This window comes from Budorcas taxicolor, chromosome 4, assembly GCF_023091745.1.
Source record: "Budorcas taxicolor isolate Tak-1 chromosome 4, Takin1.1, whole genome shotgun sequence".
NCBI lineage: Eukaryota > Metazoa > Chordata > Mammalia > Artiodactyla > Bovidae > Budorcas > Budorcas taxicolor.
Window position 1 is genome coordinate 35,493,397 of NC_068913.1, and position 15,681 is coordinate 35,509,077.

General features: G+C 38.1%; 1 protein-coding gene across 1 annotated transcript in view; it reads left to right on the forward strand.

The window, feature by feature from the left end:
* Nucleotides 1–15,681, forward strand: part of ELAPOR2 (endosome-lysosome associated apoptosis and autophagy regulator family member 2) — a 211,372-nt gene that overhangs the window by 179,195 nt on the left and 16,496 nt on the right. The window contains exons 16-18 of the mRNA XM_052638923.1: nt 1,029–1,218; nt 2,672–2,768; nt 3,327–3,428. Of these exons, the coding sequence (XP_052494883.1) occupies nt 1,029–1,218; nt 2,672–2,768; nt 3,327–3,428 (389 nt within the window). The remainder of the gene's footprint in view (nt 1–1,028; nt 1,219–2,671; nt 2,769–3,326; nt 3,429–15,681) is intronic.

Below are 15,681 nucleotides of genomic sequence, written 5' to 3' on the forward strand. Positions count from 1 at the left end.
GAGAGAAAACATTTTATAGGTTAAGATTGCTAGCTGCATTAAGAAAGAGAAATCTCTGTTCTTTATGCCCATCTGTGCACATTTTACATCTAAGACCAGTAAAATAGTGTTTCTCTTTTTCTTTATATATTTCTTCACATAAATTATAGAGTAAGCTAAAGTGCTTTTTAGTGGAACTACAGTATATTTAAACATACTACATTAAAACAACTAAAGTCTTCCCAGTTTTAGAACTATCCTCCAAATGATTAAAAAAGTAAGCTCCTGTATTCGCTTCAACATACTGTAAACTTGAGCAGATCCACATCATTGAGTAAGAGTAGGTGAATAAAAACACGTATAGTGACCGACTGTTTAGAATTTAGATGTTGTCCTAGATTTTTATATTTTCTTTTTTAGACTTGACAATACTTTTCTGCCACACACAGGTCTATTCAGGAGAAGGAAGAGCAAGTGTTTTTTTTTCCTTGGCATTAAAACTTTCACCAGCAGTTTTCCATTCCCTTTATATGCATTGTTGTCTGAAGAATTGAAGATTTCATAGATGACTTACGTTTCCTTAAGTCAAGTGGCTTTCCTCTGGCACAAATGAAGTCTGTAGTTGGGGGAGCAGTGCGGCCTTGAATCACTGTATTCATTAGAATGTCAGATTTTAACCCTGTTTGAACATTGAAATTGGGTAAAGAATCTGCCTGCAATGCCGGAGATGCAAGTCTGATTCCTGGGTCAGGAAGATCCCATGGAGAGGGCATGGCAACCCACTCCAGTGTTCTTGCCTGGAGAATCCTATGGACAGAGGAGCCTGGTGGACTATAGTCCATAGGGTCACAAAGAGTCAGACATGACTGAAGTGACTGAGCACCCGAGAGCTTTTAAAAAATGCTGGTGCCTGAGCTCCCTCACCAGATCTCTGAAATCAGAATTTTGGTGAGGAGAGAGCCAATGATCTGCTAGAATCACTAGGAAGCTGAGATCCAGTTTAGAGACTTACCTTCAGTAAAAACTTCTTTCTGACTTCGTTTTCCTAGGGGAAGAAGTTGGCTCTCTGTACCAACAATATAACAGACTTTACAGTAAAGGAAATGGTGGCAGGGTCAGACGATTACACGAATTTGGTAGGAGCATTTGTGTGCCAGTCAACTATTATTCCTTCTGAAAGTAAGGGTTTCCGAGCAGCCTTGTCATCACAATCCATCATTCTGGCGGACACATTTTTGGGTAAGTTTCATTTGGTTCATATATTCATGCATGCATTTGTTTAAAATTATGGTACTGATAACTTGTCTCTGCAGTGGTGCTTACCATAGGTGATTAAAACCCACAGATAATTCTAAGTCATCACTTTATAACATGGTTTAGAATTCCCTACAAGTAAGGTCTTTTGATCATTCTTAATGAGTATTAGAAGCTTCCAGAGTTATGTATTAATTCATATGACATGTTGATCTCTGGCAGTCTGTGCCTTTCATCAGATTTTCTAGGAATTTAAGAGGCAAAATAATAATAACCTCCCAAACTGTGAGCAAAAGAAGAGTAAACAAACACAATATAGACTCAAATCATAATATCTGTCACCAGTTTTCATCATCTTTTCTCATACCAGAGGAAATCTGGTGACAAACAGCAAGAATGAGTGTGCTAAATTTTATTTTCCATCTGCCCTTTCTATCTCTGGTCTGGAAAGTATAGGAAACTTTAAAAATAATTCAAGTCCCTAACTAGTTATTCTTAAGGATCTGGTTTATTAAAATATCTGGAGTAGGATTAAGGATCTAACGATGCATATGATAACCTAACAATTTAAAGAGCTTCTTAGATGATTTTAATCTGCAGCTAGATTTGAGTCTATAGATTGAATCTATAACCATTGTTATAGACTCTGGACTTCCCTGGTGGCTCATATGGTAAAGCATCTGCCTGAAATGTGGGAGACTTGGGTTTGATCCCTGGGTTGGAAAGATCCCCTGGAGAAGGAAATGGCAACCCACTCCAGTACCACTTACAGACTCCAGAAGAATTTAGCACCGAGGACAGTTGCTATAATTTTCAGCACCAAGGACAGTCACTGAGCTTGCTCTCCGCATCAGAACTCTTAGAACAAAGGTTGCTGTTATTGTTTGCGTTTTGACTCTGCTATCATTTTGCATGGGGTTGATGGGTGGGGAATCCTAAAAGCAAGGAAAGCCTTGCTTTTAGATAAAACAAAATTTGAAGTTACTGTCTGGAAATATTTAGGGCACACAAACTTTTATTTTGTCAAGTGTGTTTATAATGAATGTGAATGGATGAAAATCTACATTGGCAAGGTAGCCCAGCTCATTCGACATAACTTACAAGAGGCTTAGAGTTATAATAGTAGATTGTTGAAATGTTAAAACTAGAAGGGACTATGCAGACCATCTAAATTATTGCATCCATTTTACAAATTCAGGACACAAGAATCAGGGAAGTGAAGTGACTAAAGCAAAATTGCAAAGTTAAGGAGTAGAGTATTTTTTATTCTGGAAACCTTGTAAGGTTTATTATTCTTAACAATAATACATTAATTTTGCATGATATTTCTAGTTAAAATGACAGCCTCAAAATAAAGCTATTTTCTCTTTAGATATAGAGACTAAGTAAACCTAATTTCCCCATATTGCTTAATAGTTTCTTTTTTATTGTCATCTAGGAGTAACAGTTGAAACCACATTGCAAAATATTAATATAAAAGAAGATATGTTCCCAGTTTCACCAAGCCAAATACCAGATGTGCATTTCTTTTATAAGTAAGTGAACATGCTGCTTCTTTTGATTATTTTCTTAATTATAAGGACATCACTTCAGGGTTTCTAACATAGTAGCTTATTTTGAATAGATAATCAGTAGTTGGTTCTTAAATGAAAGACTTAGTAAAAAAATAGGAAACATGGAATATTTAGAAAGCATTATGTAATTTTTCTCATATATGTAATCTTTTAAATAAGGCAATAAAGAGACTCTTCATTGTCTAGGCAGTAATTATTTGTAATTCACACATCAAAACATCAGCCTAAGTCACTATGACCTCTAATACCTTAAAAAATTCTTTTCATTATAATTTTGATTATAATTACAATAGCTCTATTAATCCTTTGATGATAGCATATCACTTTACCTGTGGAGCAGGCAGCTTTTCATAGGCAGTGAAAGTAAATGAACTAAGTCTGTATTAAAATTCTGAATTGATGAACTTTGATAAATTTTTCATTTATTCATAGAGCATAGGGGCAGTTCTACACAGGACATTTTTGTTTATGAAGTCTGTGTCATATTTGTTTTGTGAAATGACCTTTGCCTTCTAATAGGTCTTCTACAACTACAACCTCTTGTGTAAATGGCCGATCAACTGCTGTGAAAATGAGGTGTAATCCTGCTAAACCAGGAGCGGGAGCCATTTCTGTCCCCAGGTAGTTTTATTTCAATATGATTCTGCTATGTATGTATGTATCAGGAAGCAAAACTCTTCAGAACCTTGCTATTTTAAAACATGTTCTCTCTGGGTGTAAAGCAGAAAGGGAACAAAGAATCTGTAGATTTTTGTTTTCCAGATGTGCTGCTTGCCTGTTAAGAGGTATAGGTCCTTGCAAGTCTTAACACTTTCACTCTCCTCAATGACAGATTCTCATCTTGTTTGCCTGCATGTCTTAATTATCTTGAGAATTATTTAAGTAATATATAACTATATTGTTTGTATCTTTTGATTGAGTCTTACTATCTAGTATCAGTTTTCTTAAGAGCTGGATTAGGACTTTCCCTGGATTATAGTTCTTTGTCAGCAAGGAACTATCTAGGTGACCTAGATTAAGCAATCTAACCTCTTTGTCATAGTTTCTTTCTCTATGAGGGATGAAGGTCAGGTTAGATGAGTTTCCTGTTCTTGAGTTCTCTAATCACTGGTGGCGAAATCACCAAGTTAGAGTCTGACCTGTAGAATACACAGCATCGTTCCTTTAACTGATTGGCATTGAGCTGTTAGCTGTCCACAGTCTGCTGCTGCTGCTAGATCTGATTAATACAGCCACTTTGGTTGGGAACAGTAAGAGAAACTAAGCAATTTTATGAATTTAAAATTGTTAACTTAAAAAATGCTTTCATAGTGTCTCCTGATTTTTATTTTGTATAGTTATTCATTATCTACCATGTAGATTATTTATTTCTAATCTTTTTAGGGTTAAGGTACCTTTGGATTATAATTTGATTTGCAGATTCTTCTCCATCAAGCTAGCAAAAAATGTATATTTAAACAAGTGATTGACTTAATTTTGTTTTTGTTACTTTCACTGTAACTTTTATGAAATTTTAATAAATCCTGCTTATATTACATCAGGATTGGAAATTAGTGGTTGAAGCATTGATTCAGTTATTTGGGTATCTTAAAAATAATTACAGTGATAACATAGTATTTTGAGTTCATTTCTGGGCATAAAGTCACACTAGCATTCACCTCTTACCAACTCTGTTTCATTAATTTTTCTCTTCACCTATTCAAGGTGAGATATGAATATGATGAGCACAGAACATAATAAAACTGAAAGAAACAGAGGGAGCCTGTAGCTCAAGGGCATCATGTGGTAGAGGATCCCTGGGCCAGCATCCAAGCTGGAGTCGGAGCAGCAGAGCACACTTTCTTTGTGAGGAGGTGTATCCAGAGATTTGTTCACTATGCTCTGATATCTCACCATATTGCTTTGAGTTCAGACACTTCTATTTACTAGGGCACTTCTGAGGTCCTTTTTTGGACCTATCATCAGCTCAGTTCTCTCGGTCTAGCCTCTGGGAGCCCACATGAATGACTTCTAAGGCCTCCTTCAGGAGCCTCTATGACTTAAGCAGATAATACTACTGAAGTCAAACGCTGTCCTTTAGAAAATGCACCATTCTAACTCTCCCAAGGTGGGTTCTGATGTTTTCATATAATGAGAAAATGATAGTCTCATGATGTTAAATGATGGCATCTAGAAACTAGCTTTTTCCTTATGAGAAGAAAAAAGTTAAGTTTTTCCTTTGACCTCAGGCAGTTTTTTCTACTTGACTACCTTTGCAAGGATTTCCCAAGATCAGATACAGCAGAATACCTTGGAGTGTCTATTGTAAAACTGATTTTTAGGCCTTCACTGAAACCGAAAGAAGCTCCAAATGTTAAGCACCAGAATATTTATAAAACCACAAGACAGTTCTGACATGTTAAAATTTGAGAACCATTGATCTTAACCCCAATTTTGGAAATTTTTTTTCTGAGACAGATTCTCACATTTTGTTTTGCATTTTAATTTTTTGAAATGCTAAATGAAAAGGTTGTGGTCTACAGGGTGGATTCTGTCATATTTTCGTAAAACTCTGTTCAATTATGATGCATCCTGCAGTTTGGGACTGCTGCTCTAGGGAACTGCTTGAACCTCACAACCTAAATGTGCTCAAAGTGAAAGCTGCTCAGTCGTGTCCGACTGTTTGAGATCCCATGGAATAGTCCATGGAATTCTCCAGGCCAGAATACTGGAGTGGGCAGCCTTTCCCTTCTCCAGGGAATCTTCCCAACCCAGGGATCAAACCCAGGTCTCCTGCATTGCAGGCAGATTCTTTACCAGCTGAGCCACCAGGGAAGCCCAAGAATACTGTTGTGGGTAGACTATCCCTTCTCCAGTGGATCTTCCTGACCCAGGAATCAAACCAGGGTCTCCTGCATTGCAGGTGGATTCTTTACCAACTATGAGCCACCTGTGCTGACCTTGCATTCTTTCTTGAATCGTTAATTTCCGATCAGGGCACAAGAGGGCGCTCTGCGATCAGAACATGAGAAATGGAAGCTTGTACGGAAATAATCAGAATATTTTTTTAGCTGTAGGTTTGAGTAAAGATTTCCTACTAACAGTAAAGAAATGTTAACAGAGCCAAATTTACTTAGGCTACTTTTGAAGGGGGTTTAATTTGCATTTTTCTTTTTTGAGCTTTAAATTCTCCAGGAGATAAAGAAAGGTTCTAACTAGGCAATTGCCCTGTGAAATCTCATATGCTTACCAACAAGTCACTATGGAAAGACCTTGGCAGCTCAGAAAGGGTGCTGTCCCTTGGAATTCTCTCTTGGCAAATAACCTTACAAACCAGGCAAAGGTGACTTTAGCAGTAGTGATGTTGACTGGGGCTCCGTGTCTTGGTGACCAGGGAAAATGTCACAAGATCCCCAGCCCTGGGAAAAAAAAAGAGAATGTCTTCACAGAAAGCGAAAGGGGCAAGAGAAAAGGAGAACTGTGTGTTCTCTGTGGATCTCACATGCAACGTAGAAGGAGCAGCAAACATCCTGGGCCGCCCACAAACCTGCAGTTGGAAACTCCAGCCTGTCTGTTTGGTCTGGCAAATGAAGTTGGTTTCTAATTCCACAAAGTGTCTGGAGGATGTGAGACATTTTTGATGAAAACTTAACAGCATGATGTCTGCGGCAGATGAAATCAGAGAGCTGGGGTGGACTTTTGAGATTAGTGCAGTTTGTACCTTGGCCAAAGAATAAATTGCTAACACAGTCGACCACTAATATCCCTAAATAGATGCCTCTCCGGTTTCTACCTGAAAGGCTTCCCAAACCCCTAATCATGATCCTATGTGGTTAGAGGAATTGAAGATTCTCCTTTCATTAGGAAACGTTTAGACCTAAGCACTGTGTCCAGAGTACTTTTTCAAAAACATGAGAAATTGCTGTTAGTTTTATCTGGAAAGATTTAAAAAGGTTTGAAAGTTTTTTTAAAAGCCTTATTGGAAAACAAGCAGAGGGAACCATTTTTACTCTGATAATGGAGATGTCATTGCACATTCGGGATCCTCCCATCAAACCCATTTACTCGACACAGTAGGAAACACTGAGAACCCTGGCTGTATGCATAGCTATAGAGTGTCAGTCACGATGGGATGATTTCCTGATTCTGTTGTTCTTTTTATGTCATCATGCTTTTATCTTGTCATTTCCTCCCATCCTTTGTAGGCAGAGATTTGCAAATAAACACAGTAAACAGAGGGAAATAGCACATTTATCTGGGAACTCAACTGATCTGCAAGTTGTTGGTGCCTTCTTTTTAATGACTCATCTTTCCTCAAATAAGGTTGTCTTTGTTAATGTTCTGAGTTAGAGGAATATCCTCCTCCTTTATCTCTTACAACTTTTAACCACGTTTAATTGCTTGGGCAGTTGATAAATAAGTCCAAAATCATTCTGTGAAAACCTCCTTCAAAACCAAAATTCATTTTTTTTCTAAGTGTAGCTTCTGAGGAGATTGTCTCTCACAAAAGGGATGCTTCACAGTTCTGTCTTGAGTTTTCAGAGGTTGAGCACACCAGGGATTTCTTCCACAGGCTCTAATTAAAATCTCTGTATCAAAGTCATTGGATCTATTGGCTGCTAGTGTAGTGCTTTTGTTGGTAGTTGGGGAAGGACCGTTAAAGCCAAAACAGTTGTCTAGTCATTTTAATTTATTAAGAGCCAGAGAATAACTATTGTTTAAATGAGTTCCTTGTTTATTTCTGTTCTCTGCACCCTTTAGGGACAGATAATATATAAATTCATATATAGGTTAAAAAGGCAATAGAACTCAATTAAAATCAAACATGTTCTTAGAACATTAAAAAGTAGGGAGGCATATGAAAGGACTGTGATCACAAGTGAAAACAACTGAAACACGTTATGATCAAGAAATAGAAGGAGGAAGAGATCAAATGGTGGAGTAGGACAACACAGAGCTCACCTCCCCCCATGAACGTGTCAAAAATACATCTGCGTGTGGAGTGGTTCTCACTGAAAACACACTGGAGACTGGCAGAAGGACTGGTGTGCACCCAGGATGTAAAATGAAGAGTCACATGGAGTCAAGTAGGAAGGGAGGAGAAGTGGTCAGGATGGACCCCTGCCCCTCAGAAGGGACACAGAAGAGGAAGGAGACGTCACAAGCTGGGAGATCCCCCTGAGGAGTGAGTGGTTTCAGCTACGTAGTAAATGCTCCAGCCTTGGGGTCTGACAGGCAATGAAACCATCAACAAAATGAAAAATAGCCTGCGGCTGCTGCTGCTGCTGCTAAGTCACTTCAGTTGTGTCCAACTCTGTGTGACCCCATACATGGCAGCCCACCAGGCTACCAGTCCCTGGGATTCTCCAGGCAAGAACACTGGAGTGGGTTGCCATTTCCTTCTCCAATGCATGAAAGTGAAAAGTGAAAGTGAAGTCACTCAGTTGTGTCCAACTCTTTGTGACCCCATGGACTGCAGCCTAACAGGCTTCTCCAACCATGGGATTCTCCAGGCAAAAATACTGGAGTGAAAAATAGCCTACTGACTGAAAATGTTTCCTAATGAGATGCCCAAGAAGGGATTAGTACCCAAAATACATAGACAGCTCATACAATTTGTTGATTTAAAAAAATGTACAATATGAGAGTTGCGAGTTAAGTTTTATTTGGGCCAAAATGAGGGTTGCAACCGGGGAGACAGCACCTCAGATAGCTGTGAGAAACTGCTCCAAAGAGGCAGGGGGGAAAGGTCAGTATATATGTGATTTTTGGTGAAGGGAGAATATGTGCAATCAAGCCCATATTTTTCCAGTTTTCCGCTAGTCTTATGAACACTTCACTTATCACGAGGAATAGTGTCACCAGGAAGGATTTTAGTACTTTTCTAGATATGAAGAGATGCAAGAATTGAGCTCATAAAATCAGCTCCTGAGAATATCTAACTGTCTGAAGACCTGTCTTGCCAATTTTCCCAGAGCACAGAGTGCCTCATTTCTGCTCTCCACCCTGAACTCCTTTGGGGGTGTTGAAGATCAGCAGCAGAAGTACATGGTTTAATCCTTCTAAAGGTAGATGGCAAGCACCCATGGCAAGTGCCAATTTGTAGTTGACAAACGCAATATTTTTTAAAAAAACACACACTTTAAAAATTGACAGAAGACCTGTATACACATTTTTTTCCCCCAGAGAAGACATACAGATGGCCAAAAGCACAGGAAAAGATGCTCCACATTTCTAATTATTTGAGAAATGCAAATCAAAACCACAATGAGATATCACCTCAACACTAGTCAGAATTGCCGCCATCCAAAAAAGTCACAAATAACAAATGTTGGCAAAAATGGAGAAAAGGAAACTCTAGTACACTGTTGGTGGGAATGTAAATTAGTGTAGCTAACTAGAGCCAGATGTCCTGGAGTGTGAAGTCAAGTGGGCCTAAGGAAGCATTACTAAAGCTAGTGAAGGCAATGGAATTCCAACGGAGCTATTTCAGATCCTAAAAGATGATGCTGATACAATGCTGCATAAATATGCCAGGAAATTTGGAAAGCTCAGCAGTGGCCACAGGACCGGAAAAGGTCAGTTTTCATTCAAATCCCAAAGAAGGGCAATGCCAAAGAATGTTCAAACTGCTGCACAATTGCACTCATCTCACATGCTAGCAAGGTAATGCTCAAAATCCTTCAGTCAGTCAGTCAGTTCAGTTGCTCAGTCGTGTCTGACTCTTTGCGACCACATAAATCACAGCACGCCAGGCCTCCCTGTCCATCACCAACTCCCAGAGTTCACTCAGACTCATGTTCATCGAGTCAGTGATGCCATCCAGCCATCTCATCCTCTGTCGTCCCCTTCTCCTCCTGCCCCCAATCCCTCCCAGCATCAGAGTCTTTTCCAATGAGTCAACTCTTCCCATGAGGTGGCCAAAGTACTGGAGTTTCAGCTTTAGCATCATTCCTTCCAAAGAAATCCCAGGGCTGATCTCCTTCAGAATGGACTGGTTGGATCTCCTTGCAGTCCAAGGGACTCTCAAGAGTCTTCTCCAACACCACAGTTTAAAAGCATCAATTCTTCAGTGCTCAGCCTTCTTCACAGTCCAACTCTCACATCCATACATGACCACTGGAAAAACCATAGCCTTGACTAGACGGACCTTTGTTGGCAAAGTAATGTCTCTGCTTTTCAACTTCTATGTAGAGTGCATTATGCAAAATGCTGGACTGGATGAAGCACAAGCTGTAATCAAGATTGCCAGGAGAAATGTCAATAACCTCAGATATGCAGATGACACCACCCTTATGGCAGAAAGCGAAGAGGAACTAAAGAGCCTCTTGATGAAGGTGAAAGAGAAGATTGAAAAAGTTGACTTAAAAATTCAACATTCAAAAATGGAAGGCCATGCATCCAGTCCCATCACTTTATGACAAATAGATGGGGAAACATGGAAATAGTGAGAGATTTTATTTTCTTGGGCTCCAAAATCACTGCAGATGGTGACTGCAGTCATGAAATTAAGATGCTTGCTCCTTGGGAGAAAAGCTATGACAAACCTGGACAGTGTATTAAAAAGCAGAGACATCACTTTGCTGACAAAGGTCTGTATAGTCAAGGCTATGGTTTTCCAGTAGTCATGTATAGATGTGAGAGTTGGACCATAAAGAAGACTGAGCACTGAGGAATTGATGCTTTCAAACTGTGGTGCTGGACAAGACTCTTGAGAGTCCTGTGGATAGCATGGAAATCAAACCTGGTCCTAAAGGAATCAACCCTGAATATTCCTTGGAAGGACTAAGACTGAAGCTGAAGCTCCAATACTTTGGCCAACTGAAGCCAAGAGCCAACTCATTGGAAAAGACCCTGGTGCTAGGAAAGATTGACGGCAGGAGGGAGAATGGGATGACAGAGGATGAGATGGTTGGATGGCACCACCTATTCAATGAACATGAATTTGAGCAAACTCTGCGAGATAATGAAGGACAGAGAAGTCTGGCATGCTGCAGATCATGGGGTCACGAAGAGCCAGACACAACTGAGTGACAGGACAACAACTGTGGAAAACAGTATGAAAGTTCTTTAAAAAACTAAAACTATAACTACCATATGATCCAGCTATTCCACTCCTGGGTGTATATCTAAAGAAAATAAAAACACTAGCTTGGAAAGGTACACACACCCTAAAGTTTTATAGCAGTATTATTTACAATAGCCAAGATATGGTAAGTAACCTAAATATCTATCAATGAATGAATGGGTAAAGGAAATGTGGTATATATTGTGGTGTGTGTGTGCATATATATACATGTGTGTATATATGTATATATATACACACACATACATACATACCTATATATATAATAAAAAGGAATAATATTCAGCCATAAGAAAGAATTAAATCTTGCCATTGGCAACAATGTTGGTGAACCTGGAGCATATTACATTTAGTGAAATAAGTCAGAGAAAGTCAAATAATGTATGACATCACTTAAATGAGGAATTTAAAAATAAAACTAGTGATAGTAACAAAAGAAAGATTATAGAGAACAAACTAGTGGTTACAAGTGGAAAAAGTGAAGTGCAGAGGGGTAAGATAGGGGTAGAGGGATTAAAAGGTACAAACTGCCATGTATAAAGTAAATAAGCTCTAAGGATATATTGTACAACACAGGGAATATAGCCAATATTTAATAATAACCTTAAATAGAGTATAATCTATAAAAATATTGAATTACTCCATTGTATACAGGAAACTAATACAATATTGTAAATTGACTGTTTGAGTTTGAGCAAGAGGAGAGTAAAAAAAAGCTGGCTTAAAACTCAACATTCAAAAAACGAAGATCATGGCATCCGGTCCCATCACTTCATGGCAAATAGATGGGGAAACAGTGAGAGACTTTATTTTTTTGGGCTCCCAAATCACTGCAGATGGTGACTGCAGCCATGAAATTAAGTGATGCTTGCTCCTTGGACAAAAAGCTATGACAAACCTAGATAGCATATTAGAAAGCAGAGACATTACTTTGATGACAAAGGTCCATTTAGTCAAAGCTATGGTTTTTTCCAGTAGTCTTGTATGGATATGAGAGTTGGACTATAAAGAAAGCTGAGCACTGAAGAATTGATTCTTTTGAACTGTGGTGTTGGAGAAGACTCTTGAGAGTTCCTTGGACTGCAAGATCAAAGCAGTCAGTCAATCCTAAAGGAAATCAGTCTTGAATATTCATTGGAAGGACTGATGCTAGAGCTGAAACTCCAATACTTTGGCCAACTGATCTTGAAGAACTGACTTATTGGAAGAGATCCTGATACTGGGAAAGGTTAAAGGCAGGAGGAGAAGGGGACGACAGAGGATGGGATGGTTGGATGGCATTACTGACTTGATGGACATGAGTTTGAGCAAGCTCCAGGAGTTGGTGATGGATAGGGAAGCCTGTGTGCTGCAGTCCATGGGTTTGCAAGGAGTTGGACATGACTGAGAGACTAAACTGAACTGAAATTGACTATGAGTCAATAAAAAAAGTTTATGAAAAGTAACCAACATCCAGATGTATCCTAAAATACTGAATATCAAGATTGAGGCTAGAATCTACCTTGTATCAGTTTCCCTATATTTTTCTTCATTCACAAATTAATTTATCCTACTTGGGGAAAAAATGAAAAAATTCTATTAGAAAATTGTTAAAAGTATATACTTTAAACACTAACAAATAATCTTAAGATATGGTATAAAAATATCAAGAAACAGTCATCAAGTTTTGTGATCAAGTTTGAAATAAAGATGATAAAACTTGACAGATTTTAATTTCACTTCAGAAAATACAGAATCATAGATAAAAGGGACTAGCGAGTGTCAGTAAATTTAGTTTCTCCAGATCGTCAACAGATGCTGACTTTTGGTAGTTAACCCAAGTAGAAACTTTAGAAAGAGAAGGATTTGCAGGAGACTGGTAAAATCTTCTAGATCTAGACTTCTAGGTCAAAATATCTTGTGTTTAAACCCCATCATAAGTGACTGATACTCTTCAGCCTTAAGGCAGATGGAGTTAGAGCAACATGCAATGAATTTTATGGACCCTACATAAGAAGAGTTTCTGGCCTATGACAAGGCATCCTTAGCAGAAATAGGATGAACTTCCTGAGATTCCAAAGCTGAAAACAGACAGCAGAAAGTCAGAGAGCATTGCCTTGACAGAGGATGCCAGTCTGTATACCCTGAGACCAAGGAACCCCAAGAAAACTACAGATGCCCCACATGAAGGAAGTTCAACAACAATAGTGGCCTGATACCAGATGATAAATGTTCTTGGCACATTAGAGAGTGGCCTTTCTCATCAATCTCCTGAGACTAACTCCAGAAGGGTTGGAAAGGTACTGACAACATAGATGAATTTGTCTTACCTTTGGATTTTGAATAAAGTTTAGGGAAAACTGTTTACAGTGATTTATCAACTATCCAAATATTATTAATAGATTTTTTAAGGTGATAATAGTTCATAAAAACACAAGGTTCTTCTCCATGGATTCATGATATGAACCAGCTAGATCCTGTTTTAGGTAAGATGATTCATTCTGAAGAGGACACTACTAACTGATTTATGAAATATATTCTGTTTTAGAATCCAAGACATAACTTGCTACAAAAGATTTGTCTGAATTCTTACACATTGCTAGAGCCACCCTGATTGATAAAGCAATCCCAGAAGCAAAACTGGGAAATTAGAAAGCCTGTTACTCATTTCTCAGTAAACCAAATCAAGGTTTACCTGGTTGCCCTTTGAATATGTGGTGGTTTCCCTACCTATAATTAACAGCACGTTGGGCCATCCTGTAGAAGTCTAGCTTCCCATACCCCAGCTATCCATGACTTTGTCTTGTTTCTTTAAACATGTGCCCATTGGTTTCTATGGTGATCATGCAGCGCAAAAGTTATGTAGAAGCACAATTAGTGACACCTGAAAAAAGCTGGTTGGGAAGTAAAGATGATGGTGACCCAGGTCATCAAAGGGAAAAGTATTTCACAAAGATAAAATGTTTATATTACTACATTTTTTTCTCATATCTTTTTTCTGTTTTCATTTATGTATGTAAGCATGATTGAAATCACTATTGCTTCATATATTCTTGTTTTCTTCCCCAGGGAAGGCCTGATTCAAACTGTGAAAATTAGGTTCATAACAAAGAATCAAATTTTGATGCTCCACATTTCTAATGATTCATTGAGTTAAAAGAATTTAAGAATCGATTCTAAACTAAACTGCTTTTAACCTAAGACTTTCTTTTAAAAAGTGAAGTCTGCAAAGGGAATGCACTGAATCATTGTAGTGTTTTGACACTTAATGCCAGCTTTATAAATTATATCAATGTCTTGATTTTTTTTCATATTTCTTTGGATCTACCAGTTCTTTAGAAAGTGATGTGCATTGTTAATAGTCTTTTATATTTTGCAGTTCTTTAAACTTTGTCAGATGGTTCTCTCATTTTATCCTTATAACCACTCTATGAATGCAGTATGGCAGACATTCTGCTTTTGACAAATTACAGGAATGACATGGTGGGGAGGGAGGGTGAATCACTTATGGAAAAACACAAAATCATTTGAAAATCCTAGTTAGGACTGTAATCCAAGTCTTCTGTCTTGCTTTTTGCAACTTTGATTAATTTTCTCCTTTTCTTTTGTTGAGTTCTTTTTTTCAAACTTTAGCAGACTTACTCTTTCATTTTCCCAATAGAAACATTTTTTTCCTCCTTTTAAAGTTTTTCTGTGTTGGAAAGATAAAGTAGAAAATAATTCTGGGAGAAAAGATTTGAACAGGAAAGCCTCTTGGTAATTTTTGCTAACTGATCAGAAAACTGTAATTATTTTGAAAGTTGTAAATCATTGTTATGCATATAATAATTGTGTTCTTGAATAATTTCTCCAATTGGTTACCCAGTTTTTTTTCAAAAGAAAATTTTAAGTTGCTTTTACTGATCTGGAAGGTAGAGGGTAGGAATAACTTTTTAGGTGGCATGGTTTTCGTCTATTGTAATGTCCTGTTTTTAAAAAATATCTCTCTGTATTTTTTATTCTGAATGTATTTATTATTCCCTTTTTATAAAATGAGAAAGTAAGTGAGAGAGTCAAGTCATTTTTCTGAAGAGTCACTGTTCACCATTGTTCATAGCTGTGACAAGACTGGGCCTCTGTTTCTGAAGCATGTCATATAGAACGTTGCTGTTTTTACATCCCACCCATGTTCACCTAGTCTACAGCATACAGACACTTTGGAAAGTCAGACATATAAAAATGCATCAGTTATCAGGCGTGTGAATTTGTTTCAGTGTTCATATTAGAGTACCTTAGAATGTACTTCCTGGTGGCCCAGATGGTAAAGATTCTGCTTGCAATTTGGGAGACCCAGTTTGATCCCTGGGTCAGGAAGATCCCCTGGAGAATGGAATGGCAACCTACTCCAGTATTCTTGCCTGGAGAATTCCATGGACTGAGAAGCCTGGCCTGCTACAGTCCATGGGGTCACAAAAGAGTAGGGCACGACTGAGTAACACTTTCACTTTTTCAGAATACATTTAGTTAACTAACAGTATGAAATTTTACCTTTCTGATAGACTGAAGTTTTGGATAGTGAATCATCAGAAAGGCATTTGAAATGAAAACTTAAAAAGGGGTGTTTTTTGGATTCTCTGTATTATTGTGTGTCTGTCGTTTTGCTATTAGTTGTTTCAGGGCACCTGCACTTTGCACAAGCTAAGGTCTGAAGGAGATTTTCAGGGCAATGCCTTATATTTACACAGCTTAACTTAAAGGAAGTGTAGTACACAAGCTGAGGGAACTATATTCCCCTGGTTTTAATGAATTCATGAACAAAACAGTCATTCCTATTAGAATCTTTCTGAATAG